Raw genomic sequence first — 12,508 nt, 5'->3', positions numbered from 1 at the left:
GTCCCCTGCCTTCTCCCCACCTGCTCCCTCGCCAGCCAGCCAGCCAGCCGCGCGCCCTAACCGGAGAGCCCCGGCTGTCCCCCGCGAGATTAGGGAATCCTCGCTGTTTCGCCGCTTCGCAGCACCACTGCCGGGGGGAATTTCCTTCCTCCTGGTGGTTTCAGCCCCCGTGAGAACAGGGGAATCCCGACCGGCCACGCCTCCGAGCCAGCCAATCGGCTGGCTGGGGGGCGTGGCTTTCCCTATTTAGGGCCGGAGCAGAGGGGGCTCGCCCTCTCTTCTCCGGCTAGCCCCCACGTTTTCGGAGGTTCCTCTGAGGTTCGATACTTGACTGGGCCGCCCCTCCCCCAGCCCAAAATGCACAGGGAGGGGCGGGCTGCATGCCTCCTGCCCTCCCTCCCGAGCAAAAGCTCCACCCAATTTCCTTTGGAGCTGATTAATAGGCGCAGCACGCTCTCCCCTATTCGCTCACGAGGAGGCGGCGCCACTTTATTTGCATATTCATGAGCTTATTTATTATTCATGAGCTTTCCCGGGCCCCCCCAATATTTTTTATAAGTCCGCGTCCCTGGTCTCTGATGTGCCTCATTCCCTGATGTTGAGGACCACTGCCACTTACTGGGAAGGGGAGGGGCAAGGTGTGGTGAGCTCAGTGTGGTGCAGGCACGGCTGCAGAGCCAATCCAATGCTCTGGTTCCTGTGTCCATCCTGCACCCAGCTCCCTGTGCCTTCTCCTCTCCACAAATGGTAGCAATGCTCAACACTGGGAAGCCAGAGTACAACACCACCCTGGCTGAGCTGCCCTGCTGCACCTGAACGACATGGCAGAGCAACCCAAACTCTCTTTATGCCAGTTGGGTATCCCTCCACCCAGCTCTCTTGGCTGAGTTGACTTTTTGCCAGCCTCTGCTGGCAAAGTGGTGCAGAACGATGCAGCTTCCACCTGCCAAACACTGGAGGAAGCCAGCAGAAAGTCCCCAAATGGAGTATTCCAAGGGTGGGGAGCGGGCAAGGTTGAGCCAGTCCAAGATCGACTGGATCCCAAGCTAACCTCACTGGGTTTGATTGTTTCTCTCTTCCAGCTTCCACTGTGTCAGCCATGGCCAACAGTACCGGGGAAGCTGAAGAGACCCACCAGCGGGGTGGCAGTGAGTGTTTGGATTGCACCTCAATCTCCTTCTTGATTGTTACCCTCTCTTCTGACACCACTAAACCAAAATATCCCACGTGCGGCTTACTAAAAAATGCATTGACACATACACACAGGACAGAAAATAATGTGATGATGACGACAGAGTCCACCTATTACATTTAGCAGGGCTTCTTTTTGGAATGCTTCCTTAGTTAAAACTTCACTGGAAATCTTGTCAACTCACATGGTTATTTTTAGCTGAGCTCATCTTGTTTGGTGGCTTTGATGTGCTGACTTACTAATGAGAAAGATTTACACACAGAGATGATATTAAGAATGCAGAGTCCACTGATGACATGGTACAGTTGGAAGGACAGATTAACATATAAAATTGCATCAAAGATGGAGAAACAGAGTACAGTGGTACCTCGGGTTAAGAACTTAATTCATTCTGGAGGTCCGTTCTTAACCTGAAACTGTACTTAACCTGAAGCACCATTTTAGCTAGTGGGGCTTCCTGCTGCACAATTTCTGTTCTAATCCTGAAGTACAGTTTTTAACCCGAGTTAATATTTCTGGGTTAGCAGAGTCTGTAACCTGAAGCGTATGTAACCTGAAGCGTATGTAACCCGAGGTACCACTGTACCTGTCTTGAAACTCCTTATTCTGCAAGTTTTAAATTTAAATTAAATTATTTAATTTGGTCTTTTTTATTTTAGTTTTTTATTTTAATTGGATTATGATTGGATAAACTAATTGGATGTTTTGTATTCTGCAAGTTTTAAATTATGCCCGAAGGTTTCATAAAATGGGCGGAACCTGATATTAAAAATTTGGGACTTGCCTATGTGCTATGGGCAGGGAAAGGAGGGGCCAGCCCTATGAGGCAGAGTGAGCAACATCATGAATGCCATGGAGGGGGGGTCATGAGAGGGCAGAAAATGGTTAGGTTACTTAAATTGTTGTTTTTATTGTTCTTTTATTCCCAGAGAGAGACATTTCTGGAGATTCTCTGTTTCAGGTGCCAAAAAAACTTGGCCAGCGTTGCACATTTTGCACACTGACTTGTGAGGGAGGAGGAAACCATTTGCCATTTCGCCTCAGGCAGCAAAATGTACTGGGACTGCCCTGTGGAAACAACCACTCCTCATTATTCTCTGAAACATCTGGACATTTTGGGTCAAAAAAGTTAGTTATACCTTTCTTGCTACTTTCTTGCTATCTACCCTGTAGATAAAAACAACTTCCTGACACTGGCTATCAACCATCTAATTTTGATGGACCTTCTAGAAAATTACAAAAATGAATACCTGTAGGTGAAATAGTATAAATGGTGAGAAAGCCCGATCAATCTTCAATCTAGCCTGATCCACATACACAAAGGTGGTCAGTTGGGCTAGTAAAACAGTTTAGCAGTCAGATATCCTGTGGCCATAGTTTGAAATCTAAGCTAAGTAAATGGATATCTAGTGGGGGGTGGGTAGTTAATTCCTGCAGATAAACAATCCTTTATGGTGTTTAACGCACATGAAGTCATAAGTATTTTGAGTCATGAGGCAAGTAAAAATAGTGTCTTAAAATTTAAGGCCTTGGTTTTAAATGGCTTACATTAGGTGCAAGTTGGGCATACCTAGTGGGAATTTTGAGTAGCAGATTCATATGCTACATAATATCTGAAAATCACCCTAGTTTCAAAAGCAGTTTGCCATAGGATAGGATAGGATAGGATAGGATAGGATAGGATAGGATAGGATAGGATAGGATAAGATAAAGGGGGGCTCAAGAAATCTAAAGCCAAAAGCACCTTGAACATAACAAACAACATACCATTGATTCCTCAGCAAAAATCGGCAATGTGAGGTATGCCAATTTAGATTGCTTCATGATGAGGTTGACCGTCATCAAAAACCCATGCAACCTTTCCTTAATTAAACTTATTTAAGCAGAAAGGCCACATGACCCTGAAAAACTGTCTGTGGACAAACGTCGTCTCCCTCGGCCAGTAAAGCAAGATGAGCGCCGCAACCCCAGAGTCGTTCACGACTGGACTTAACTGTCAGGGGTCCTTTACCTTTACCTTTACCTTTTTTAAGCAGAAAAACCACAGCTCAGTGGTAAAGTATTTGGCTTTACTTGAGGAAGCTCCCAGTTTCAATCCCAGTATATCCTGGCACGGCTGGGAATGTCCCCAGTCTGAAACCCTGGAGAGTTTCTGCCAGTCAGTGTAGACAATACTGCATTAGCTGGGCTGGTGGTTTGACTGAGAATAAGGCCGCTTCCTATGTTCCTTGTAGTAACACAGACAAGAAGCTGAAGGAAGTGTGAAACGTTTTCAAAACTTTGCAACCAGGAGGGCTAAACCTTCCTTTGATTTAGAATTAAACTGGCATTTTCAAGTCTTCACCATCGCTCACACATTACATGGTCTGTTGTGAGCCTAAGAAGTCTTAAGTGTGCGTGAATGTGACAACGCATGCATCATAGACACAGCAAGTGGCCCCTGAGACCTGGGCTGCAGCTCCCCACAGAAACCTGGGTGGAATCACTGAGCCAGCCTCTTTAAATCATAGTTAAGTTAATTTATGGTTTAACGGTGAAATTGTGGCATGCTTCTGCATAATGCTGAAAACAGAGGTGTTTTCTTCCTGCTGTGCTGCCAGAAGTTAAGCTGTGGTTCCGGCTTATCACTACGTCTGAACCTGGGCTTGTGATGGTGCAGCAGGGTCAGGGGGGAGCAAGGTGCCTGTGATTTTAGTGGCATGAACCAGGAAGCCGCACTGTGTCACCTTTAAACCATAGTTTGGTTTACCTATGGTTTAAAATGGAATGCTGACATATGACCCAAGGCTACGCCAAAGAAGCTTGCAGGCTGAACCCAAGAACTAAGTGAACTAGTATAATGCCTAACCCTTCTGCTGTTGCACAACTTCAGCTCAATCATGAGCCAGGCCCTGCGATCGGCTGTGTCTACGGCAGAAGTTTCAGGGCGCCAGATGCCTCAAAGATTTAATTCCACGTTAGATTTCCGACTGGCACTTAGGAGAACTCCAGCTGCTTCTGATTATAGATGTTAAGCACTTGAGAGGCAGCCAGAGGATATGTTCTGATGCCATCCTGCTGAAGTATATGAAGACAGTTATACTTTCACCTGAAGTGCTTATAATTTGCTCACTTTAAAACCACTGCCTCTCTTCTTCCCTTTTGCAAACCCAGCCTCCCCAGCACTCCACCTACTGCACACCATGTAGAGCTGAGGAGCAATCTGACCTTCTCATTAAAATGAAAGAAGTTTGACAAAGCACTGAAGTCTATCGTCGCAGGAGGAAACGTTATGCTTAGAATTGTCATGCAGCTGAAAGGCTGGAGGATTTGGAATTGCGAACATCTGCTGCAAGTATTATTATTTTGTGGGCTTTTCTTTTCCTTTTTTTTTCCAAAAAAAGGAAAACCACACATATTTTGCAGAGCAGTCATAATCAGGCTTCGCTTCAGAACAGGTAGCCCCATTACTCCTCTTGTACCAAACAAGAGACTTGATTAGAATACTAAAGCAGCCTATCTTCCTCATTATGGGCATAAATACAGGACTCATATTTGCAGTGTGTGCCATTCGGAGGGTACATATATTTTAAAAATTGCTTTTCACAAAAGACTTTTATTCCAGACTTGCTTAAGCAGCTCTTAAATCTGACATGATTGCCTCATTTCAGCATTAAAAACCCCAATTTAAAAAGGAAAAACAAATGGGGGAGATGCTTCACACTTCTTTTCTATTGTTCTATGGGGATAAAAAGTTGTGTTTTCCCTCCCTTTTTAGATGCATTTATAATTTTCTGCCATCTACTTTTTCTCCCTATGCCTAAAGTTGAAAAGAGATGGTTGGATCATCTGACGAGCACACAATATAAAAAACATATATCTTTTCTCACTTTACAGTCACAAAAAGATATAAAATATACATGCATCTGAAGTGTTTGCCAAGTCACTGATTTCTGCTTTGCTCTACAGATTATATAAAACCGAATTACTGTCCTTTATTGTGTTGTGTATATAAACCAGATGGGTTTTTAAAAAAGTGGTGATTAAAGGAACAGATGCAGTAGGATTGATGGTAAGAAAAACAACAGGGTTCAGCCATATAAGTCAAGCAAAACAAGAGACAAATTGTGGTATAAAATCTAGAGATTTGTGCAATCAGGGACAGGGATGTTTTAACCCTTACTGTGTGATGTGGATAGTTATTCATCTTTAAAAATTCTTTGTAGTGGAAAATTTCTTTATTTCATCATTCTGTCTACCAGACGAACAGAACAAGCAATTTTCTTTTCAGATCGTAGTCTGGAGGATACCAAACAAAAAAAAATTTAAAAAAAATGAAAGATACTGCTGTCCATAGTATGTGTGTAAGAAGTGAGAGTTCTGCAGAAGCGAATGTGCTGTAACAAATCATGCCACTAGGATGGCTGCAGTTTCAAAGATCCTCCACCACGAGAAAGACCACAGGTGGACATTCCACCTGAATTGTCAACATACCTGCTTCATCATAAGATACCGTCAACTTTTCCAGCATTTCTCGGTCAATGGACAGAATTTGTTGTTCCAGGATGGTCTGGTAAGACAAAACACTATTCTCTTTGTCCTTTTCATAGTCTTGAAGGTGCTGTTTTAAGACTTCAGGTAAGCGGGATTTCACATATTCTGCTGCTGACTAAAGAAAGAAAGAGAAAACCCAGTTAGTTTTGTTCGGGTAAAGCTTAGTTACTTGACTTATCTGTTTTGTCACATTTCTCCTTGTACAGACATATTTAAAAACACGCAAAAAATATTAATGTTTTCAAAAAATGCAGTAATATCAGAATTGTGAAATAATAAATAAATAAAAGAACGTACTTCTTCACACGGCACACAGTTAAATTCCGAAATCCATTACCACAGAATGAAGATGAAGTAATGACTAGCAATGGGAGGGCTTTAAAATGGACAATAGACAAATTCATGGAGGATAGGATATAAATGGCAACTAGCCATAATGGCTATATATTGCCTCCAATATCAGAAGGGGTATGTCTCTTAATACCAGCTGCTGGGAACCACCAACACAGAGAGTGCTATTGCACTCAGGTCCTGCCTGCAGACTTCTTGCAAGGCATCTGATTAGAATAGGGTGGATTATTATGTTCTTACCCAAGGCCAGTCAAGTTATTTTGGTGCCTGAGGCAGAATATTCCACAAGTGCCTCTCCCACTCCCTTTATGACACCCAAAGTCAGCCACTCGGGCGGTTGTCCCCCCCATGCCTAATGGGAGGTCTGGCCCTGTTCTTCGTACGGTTCTTGATTTCTGAACTAGTTTCCCCTCCCCTTGAAAAATCTGTTGAATGGTTTCTTTAAATGTAAAGGTTCATCATTGTTCCACCAGATGTGTATGTCTTTAAGGGGCCAGAGCAAGGGCCAGGGCAAATAACGAGACCCAGCTTTACAGCTGTGAAACATAGCAGGTGCTGCTGAATTGTATTGATTAAGCTGTGTCAGCAATTGGGTGTAGTATATAAGGAGCAGCACCTAGCTCTCCCATTACCCTGGGGGATGGGTTGGTGGTTAGGTCTGGTTTGTTGTTGATGTATTTAGTGTAAATGGAGTTTTTGCTTTTGTTATTAAAACCTTGTTTAAGTTATTTTTGAGTCCCTTTTTTAATGCATGGTCTCCCCAGCAAGCTCTCTGCAGCGCTACCAAACTGCAAATAGCCAACATGCTATTGTCCCCCCATGCCTAATGTGAGGTCTGGCCTTGTTCTTCATACGGTTCTTGATTTCTGAACTAGCTTCCCCTCCCCTTGAAAAATCATGTTGCCATAATAAGGTATTGTGAGTATTTGCCTTCCCTGAGACATCAGCATCAACATCATTTATTTATACCCCGCCCTTCTGGCTGGGTTTCCCCAGCCACTCTGGGCGGCTTCCAACAAAATATTAAAATACAGTTTTAATTTCTGGATTTCTTTGGATCTGGTTATCACAGATCTCTACCCTATTTACTTCTGGTTTCATGGTAACCACGTCTGTGGGCTCCACATCATTTTTAAAAAAGAAATATTATCTTCTAGATGACTACAAGAAACTAGATATGAATTCCCCATTATATCACTGGAGTAATATTTACTGTTGCAATCTTTGTAAAGTGATATCACAAGGGACTAAGTGAGGAATGAACTAACCTTACTTAACACCATGAGATTCTTAAAACAACGTATATAAATATGGCTATTGCCTTAGGATGCAGCTCTGCAGGTGAAGCACAGAGCTGCTTCTCCCCAGGTACCACCTCACAGAACACTTTGGTTCCTACTATCATTTCAGCTGGTATTCAAGAATGGAGAATACATTCTCTGACGTTACAAAGGAATTAATATACTGAGGAAAGCTTTTTTTTTTTTTGACAAATCCGCTTATTGCCATCTCAATATTATATGAGACACTGGGCACTTTATGAGGCAGCTATTATTTGCCACTTACATGTGCAAACGTGTCTAACAGATGCATGGCTCCAAGCACACTGTGGACAAAGAACAGGGAGTTGTGGCCAGTTGTGGCTTTTCTAACATGTCCATGCTTCAAGACACGCATCTCCTCTTCACTGATAGGGTTGCCATATGTCCTCTTTTTCCAGGACATGTCCTCTTTTTCAAGGTTATGTAAAATGAGAGTCGTCATAGCGATCCATAGTTAAATATAGAAGTAGGAAAATGTGCCCTCTTTTTCGCTCTTCAAAAAAAATAAAATGCAACTGTGACATAAAATGTGAATTGTTCGTCAAGGAAAGCCTGAATTACAGTGAATGAAAGGAAGGCGCAACTGGAAGCTCAATGGCTACGATGTAAACAATGGCTGTGGTGTAAACAATCATATGTTCGTTGTTTACATTGCTAGATTCTTGCTGCTGAACAGCCACCATATGTCCAATTTGTTAAAGATGCTTGGCAAATCACCAATATACTGGGCTGACTCAAAGTTTTTCTAGCTGAAGGATCATTTAACGCCTCAGCAGGATGGCTGAAGAGCAATGCTTGCTTTTGGTAATTTAAGTACAGTTCCCTCAATTAGTCATTGTTTGATTAAATTATTCAGAACATTTAGCTATAGCTAAATTTGGCACTCAACCACCAATGAACTGTTGTTAAATAGCACAGATTGCCAATAAACAATATAACACATCATTATTTGAGCTAATGGCCTGGAAGATATCCAAAGTATGCAGAGTTGTTCAGCAGGAGAGCAAAGTACACAATGTTGAATTTGCATTTTAAAGAATACACAACATCTTGGCAACATTAAGCCAAATATATGGCAATGCATAAAATGATAGTAGTAAGCTTCTAACCCAAATAGTAAAAGGTAAAAAATGGTTAGCAAAGGTAAACAACAACAATAACCCACCAATAATGAGCTAAGAGACCCTGGATAGTCAACATGGTGCCCTACAGATGCTGCTAAACTACAATTCCCATCATTCTTGGCCATTGGCTTTGCTGGCTGAGGCTGAATGGATTTGGAGTCCAACACCTTCTGGAGACTAATGACTTATAAATTATTTTATGACTTATAAATTATTTTATAAATTATTTTATAAAGAGCATTCTAAGACAAGAAAACAACTCTTGAATTTTGTCCCATTCTAAGATAAAAAGTTTACCAATAATTTGCTACCCTTTTTACCTTTACCCTTTTATGGTACTCAAAAGCTGCTGCCTGAAGCTGCCACCTCACTTTGCCTAATGATAGAGCCAGCTCTGATAATGCCACGGTGCATCAAGTGGTGCACTTCTTTAATACTGGACAAAACTTATAAACATTGTCACCTGGAATGTATTCTAGACTAGAGGTCACTTTTGGTACTGAACTGAAGAACTACATCCAATGAAATTTTGCCCAGCTGTGTGTGTGTATGTGAATACCGACAATGCAAACTCATTCCCAGATCAACCCAGAATGTCCTTTGACCTCTTGTGACCAAGCACAGTCCACATGGTTGGTGGAAGCTGAAATGGCTCTACTTGAGCACACTTGGAGAGATGCAACCTTGGAAAACATGTGCTGCTGCCTCAGTTGTATGCAAATAGTGAGGCACAGTGCAGGCAGAACATAACCAACATGGCTAGCAGTCACTGATAGTCTTCTCCTTCATGAACTTGTTCGTGGCTGGGAGCCAGTTCCATAGCTTAAGTACTTTCTTTTGCCTGAATCTTTCAAAACTTAACTGCATTGTCCATGAGACTGAGAGTTGCAAAAGAGGGATAAAAACTTTTCTCTATCCCCATTCTCTATACCATGCATCATTTTTATACACTTCCATTCTTGCTTGCCTTTTCTCTAATGCTCCACATGCCTTTCCTCACAGAGAAGTTGCTTCATCCCCTTGATAACTTTGGTTGCCCTTTTCATAAACTTCCCAGCTTTAGCAATCTGAGCGCAGAGGAAGAAATGGGGCGGGGGGAGCGAGTCCTGTTTTTATCTACTGAATATATCTAAAGCTTTTTCCATACCGCCCTCCAATTCTATACTTCCCAGGCAGGTCACAATAAACATACAAAAAGGCACTGTTAGAAACCCTAACAATTCTTTGTATTTTCCCTGTCCCTATCAAGAAAGCAGCTTGTGTTCCTGAAGCAGAAAAAGTTCATGCATCACTCCATGATCCCCATTTTGGATGTCAGAAATAAGTAGGACTTGATATGCTTTTTGTTCCCTCTGGGAGTTCAAGCATCTGAGTCTGCTCTAAGTCTTAAGGCGGCAAAGGCAGAGCCTGCTGATAAAATATGTTGAGGTTATGTCTAGAGACTTTTAGGAGGAAGTCTCGTTGAGTCTTTGTGCTGTGATTAAAAATAGGGCAGAGTGGCAAGTCACTCTTTTGGGTGAAGAAATGCAAGACGAAACTTTGTCCACCACTGATTCCGGCTTTCCTGTCTATGACACTAAACTACAAACAGAGAAGGAGGGAAAATATTTCCTTCTCTTGGCTGCAACCAAAGTACAATCAAAGACGACATGCGATGGGAAAGGACCCAGTGAAACTTTTGTGCTTCCTTTCCAGTTTCCAAGGAAAATGGGCTCCGGCACAGGAAATGCTAGATTCTGCTTGTGAGATTTGGCTATAAATTGTCCCCTGCAATCCAAGTCTCATTTGTTTCTGAAGGTTTATATTTAGTCTCCCTAACTCTACAGCTAATTGTGTTAGGAAGCCCTCACGTATCACTGAAGTTATATTCAATTTGTCTAGAAGCCAGGCAGTGCAGAACGAATGAAATTATTCCATCAAATGCAAATTAACTTGCAACATGAGCACAAGATATTTAATGCTAGGTTTTAAATAGTCATTTGCTTCCAGCACTAGGAAGCAAAAAGAAGACACGCCATACAGTAATTGTTTTAGTTCATCGGCACACTGGTGTCAAGCTCAGCAAGTGCCTGAGATGTGCATGTGCATTTTTGAATGGCTCACATCGGCTAGCATTCTGATCTAAACACGTTTGCAACCATGTGGGTTAGAAAATACACTACACTTTTCCTGATTTTCAGTTATCACTGCATAGGCGATTAGTCCCTGGGGCCATTGTGGAATTGTGAAAGACCAGCATAGGTATGTATGAAGCTGCTGTCCTTACTGACTAGAAGCAGCTGGCCTATTCTGCTACCCTCAAATAGGGATGCAGGACAACTTTAGACAATAGACACCTTCAGACAACTTAAGTTTACACTGACTTGACTCAGGGTGATGCAAAAGCAGTAAATATTTGCAAAGCACTTGGGATTACTTTAGTATGTGCAACAGAAATACGAGTTGGATCCAGATAAGGTTCCAACTCAACTGATGAAGGAAGAGCCTCTGGGTTCAACCCAGTGTGTGCAATATTTCTTTTCAGTGAATCAATGTAATTTGTCTTAATGCTGGACTTCAGAATGTTGCAAAGGGCCTCTGCACATCTGGAAATCTCTAGTCCTCTTTGTATCAGTTCAGCACAGTTCAAGGATTTGGGGGGCAAATCGGCATTTTCTCTAAAGCAAATGGCGGCGCACATGAAAAAAAACAAAGCCACTGCAACAGGAAAAGCTTTTGAAAAATGGAGAAATTAGAAAGATCTCAAAGTTGTTCTAAAATGCATCTAAGTATTTCCTACAGGGGAGATTTATGGTGCTCTCACATACGCTCTCCACCTCCTCCAACTTTCCCATTGCATGACGAGATATTACAGAGATTTCATATTCCATCATCCTTTGGGGACAAACAAGGTCCTGCTGCCCTTGAAGGATGCTTAGGCACCCATGTATTTGGCAGAAATGATATAAACAGTTTTTGCAGCACACATTTCAACTTTCTTAGGTCTACCTTTAAATTCATCTTGCTTAACAGTTAACTTCTGACATCTGGCTTTTTTTGTTTTTTGTTTTGTGAAAAACAACAGCAGAATGGATATACTGACCCAGCAGAGAGGGATGGTAAAGTATTTGAATATGGAGCATTAAGACTTCTGCTAGGCTTGTTGTTTATCATCGTTGGGATGAAAAATCTTTTGGGGATTTTTAGTATTATTTAATGAGTGGGTGTGTTATTTTATAGTTTAATAACAACATTTTTATAGTCTATATATCTTCAAATTCCATGGTAACCAAAAAATGCTCCAAAGGAAACATAGAATTTTTACAAGCTTTTTTCCCTTTTTTTTGGCAGAAGGACTTGGTTAACACATGGTGTTTGCGTGTTTGCAACTGGCAATTGAACCTTATTAAAAGAAAGATAGGCCGTTTTATTTTATTTTTTTCTTCTTGGGACTTTTAAAAAGAAACATTTGTGAAATCGATGAGAAACAGAGGGGATATGAATATTGTCTGGAACTCATTGAAATGCCATAATATGTTTCTGCAAATATGCTGAGCTTTAAACAGTGGAAATCAAAGTAACATGTTAAACTTTTAAAAAGCCATTGACAATATTGAAATACCTTGGAGAGTTATTATCTAGTCACCTTATGCAATTTAACTGCAAATGGCTGCATTTTATCACTCCAATCAATAATAATAATAAAAATTTCTGAGTACAATTTCTTTCAGATAAGGCATGAGTTTATTCTCTAGTTAGAAATATCTTCTTTAGATTCAGAGGAGAACTGTATGCACTTGAAAATATTCTTTATCCAAAATGGCAGTAAGGGATTAGTCAGGTATTTATGAGATCTAATCTCTACTGAAATATCAACTTTCCTTAAAAAAAAAAGTAGGAAGATCCAGACCTTCTGATTATTAGGAAAAATAAATCATACCAATTAATCCGTTAATTTAATAGATTAATTGCAAAAATCAAATAGCAATTGTACATAGCTCCATTTG

At 41.4% G+C, this 12,508-nt stretch overlaps 2 protein-coding genes across 2 annotated transcripts in view; one reads left to right on the top strand and one right to left on the bottom strand.

Moving 5' to 3' along the window:
- Positions 1 to 5,658, top strand: part of B3GALNT1 (beta-1,3-N-acetylgalactosaminyltransferase 1 (Globoside blood group)) — a gene marked incomplete at its 5' end in the record, with an annotated part of 70,043 nt that extends 64,385 nt beyond the window's left edge. Inside the window, one exon of the transcript XR_014168266.1 lies at positions 5,463 to 5,658. The remainder of the gene's footprint in view (positions 1 to 5,462) is intronic.
- Positions 1 to 12,508, bottom strand: part of PPM1L (protein phosphatase, Mg2+/Mn2+ dependent 1L) — a 176,900-nt gene that overhangs the window by 43,100 nt on the left and 121,292 nt on the right. Inside the window, exon 3 of the mRNA XM_081911329.1 lies at positions 5,666 to 5,836. Within this exon, the coding sequence (XP_081767455.1) occupies positions 5,666 to 5,836 (171 nt within the window). The remainder of the gene's footprint in view (positions 1 to 5,665; positions 5,837 to 12,508) is intronic.

Source organism: Podarcis melisellensis (assembly GCF_964234715.1).
Source record: "Podarcis melisellensis genome assembly, chromosome: 5".
Taxonomy (NCBI): Eukaryota; Metazoa; Chordata; class Lepidosauria; order Squamata; family Lacertidae; genus Podarcis; species Podarcis melisellensis.
Note: the sequence above shows the minus strand (reverse complement) of the source record. Positions and strands in the feature narration are given on the sequence as shown.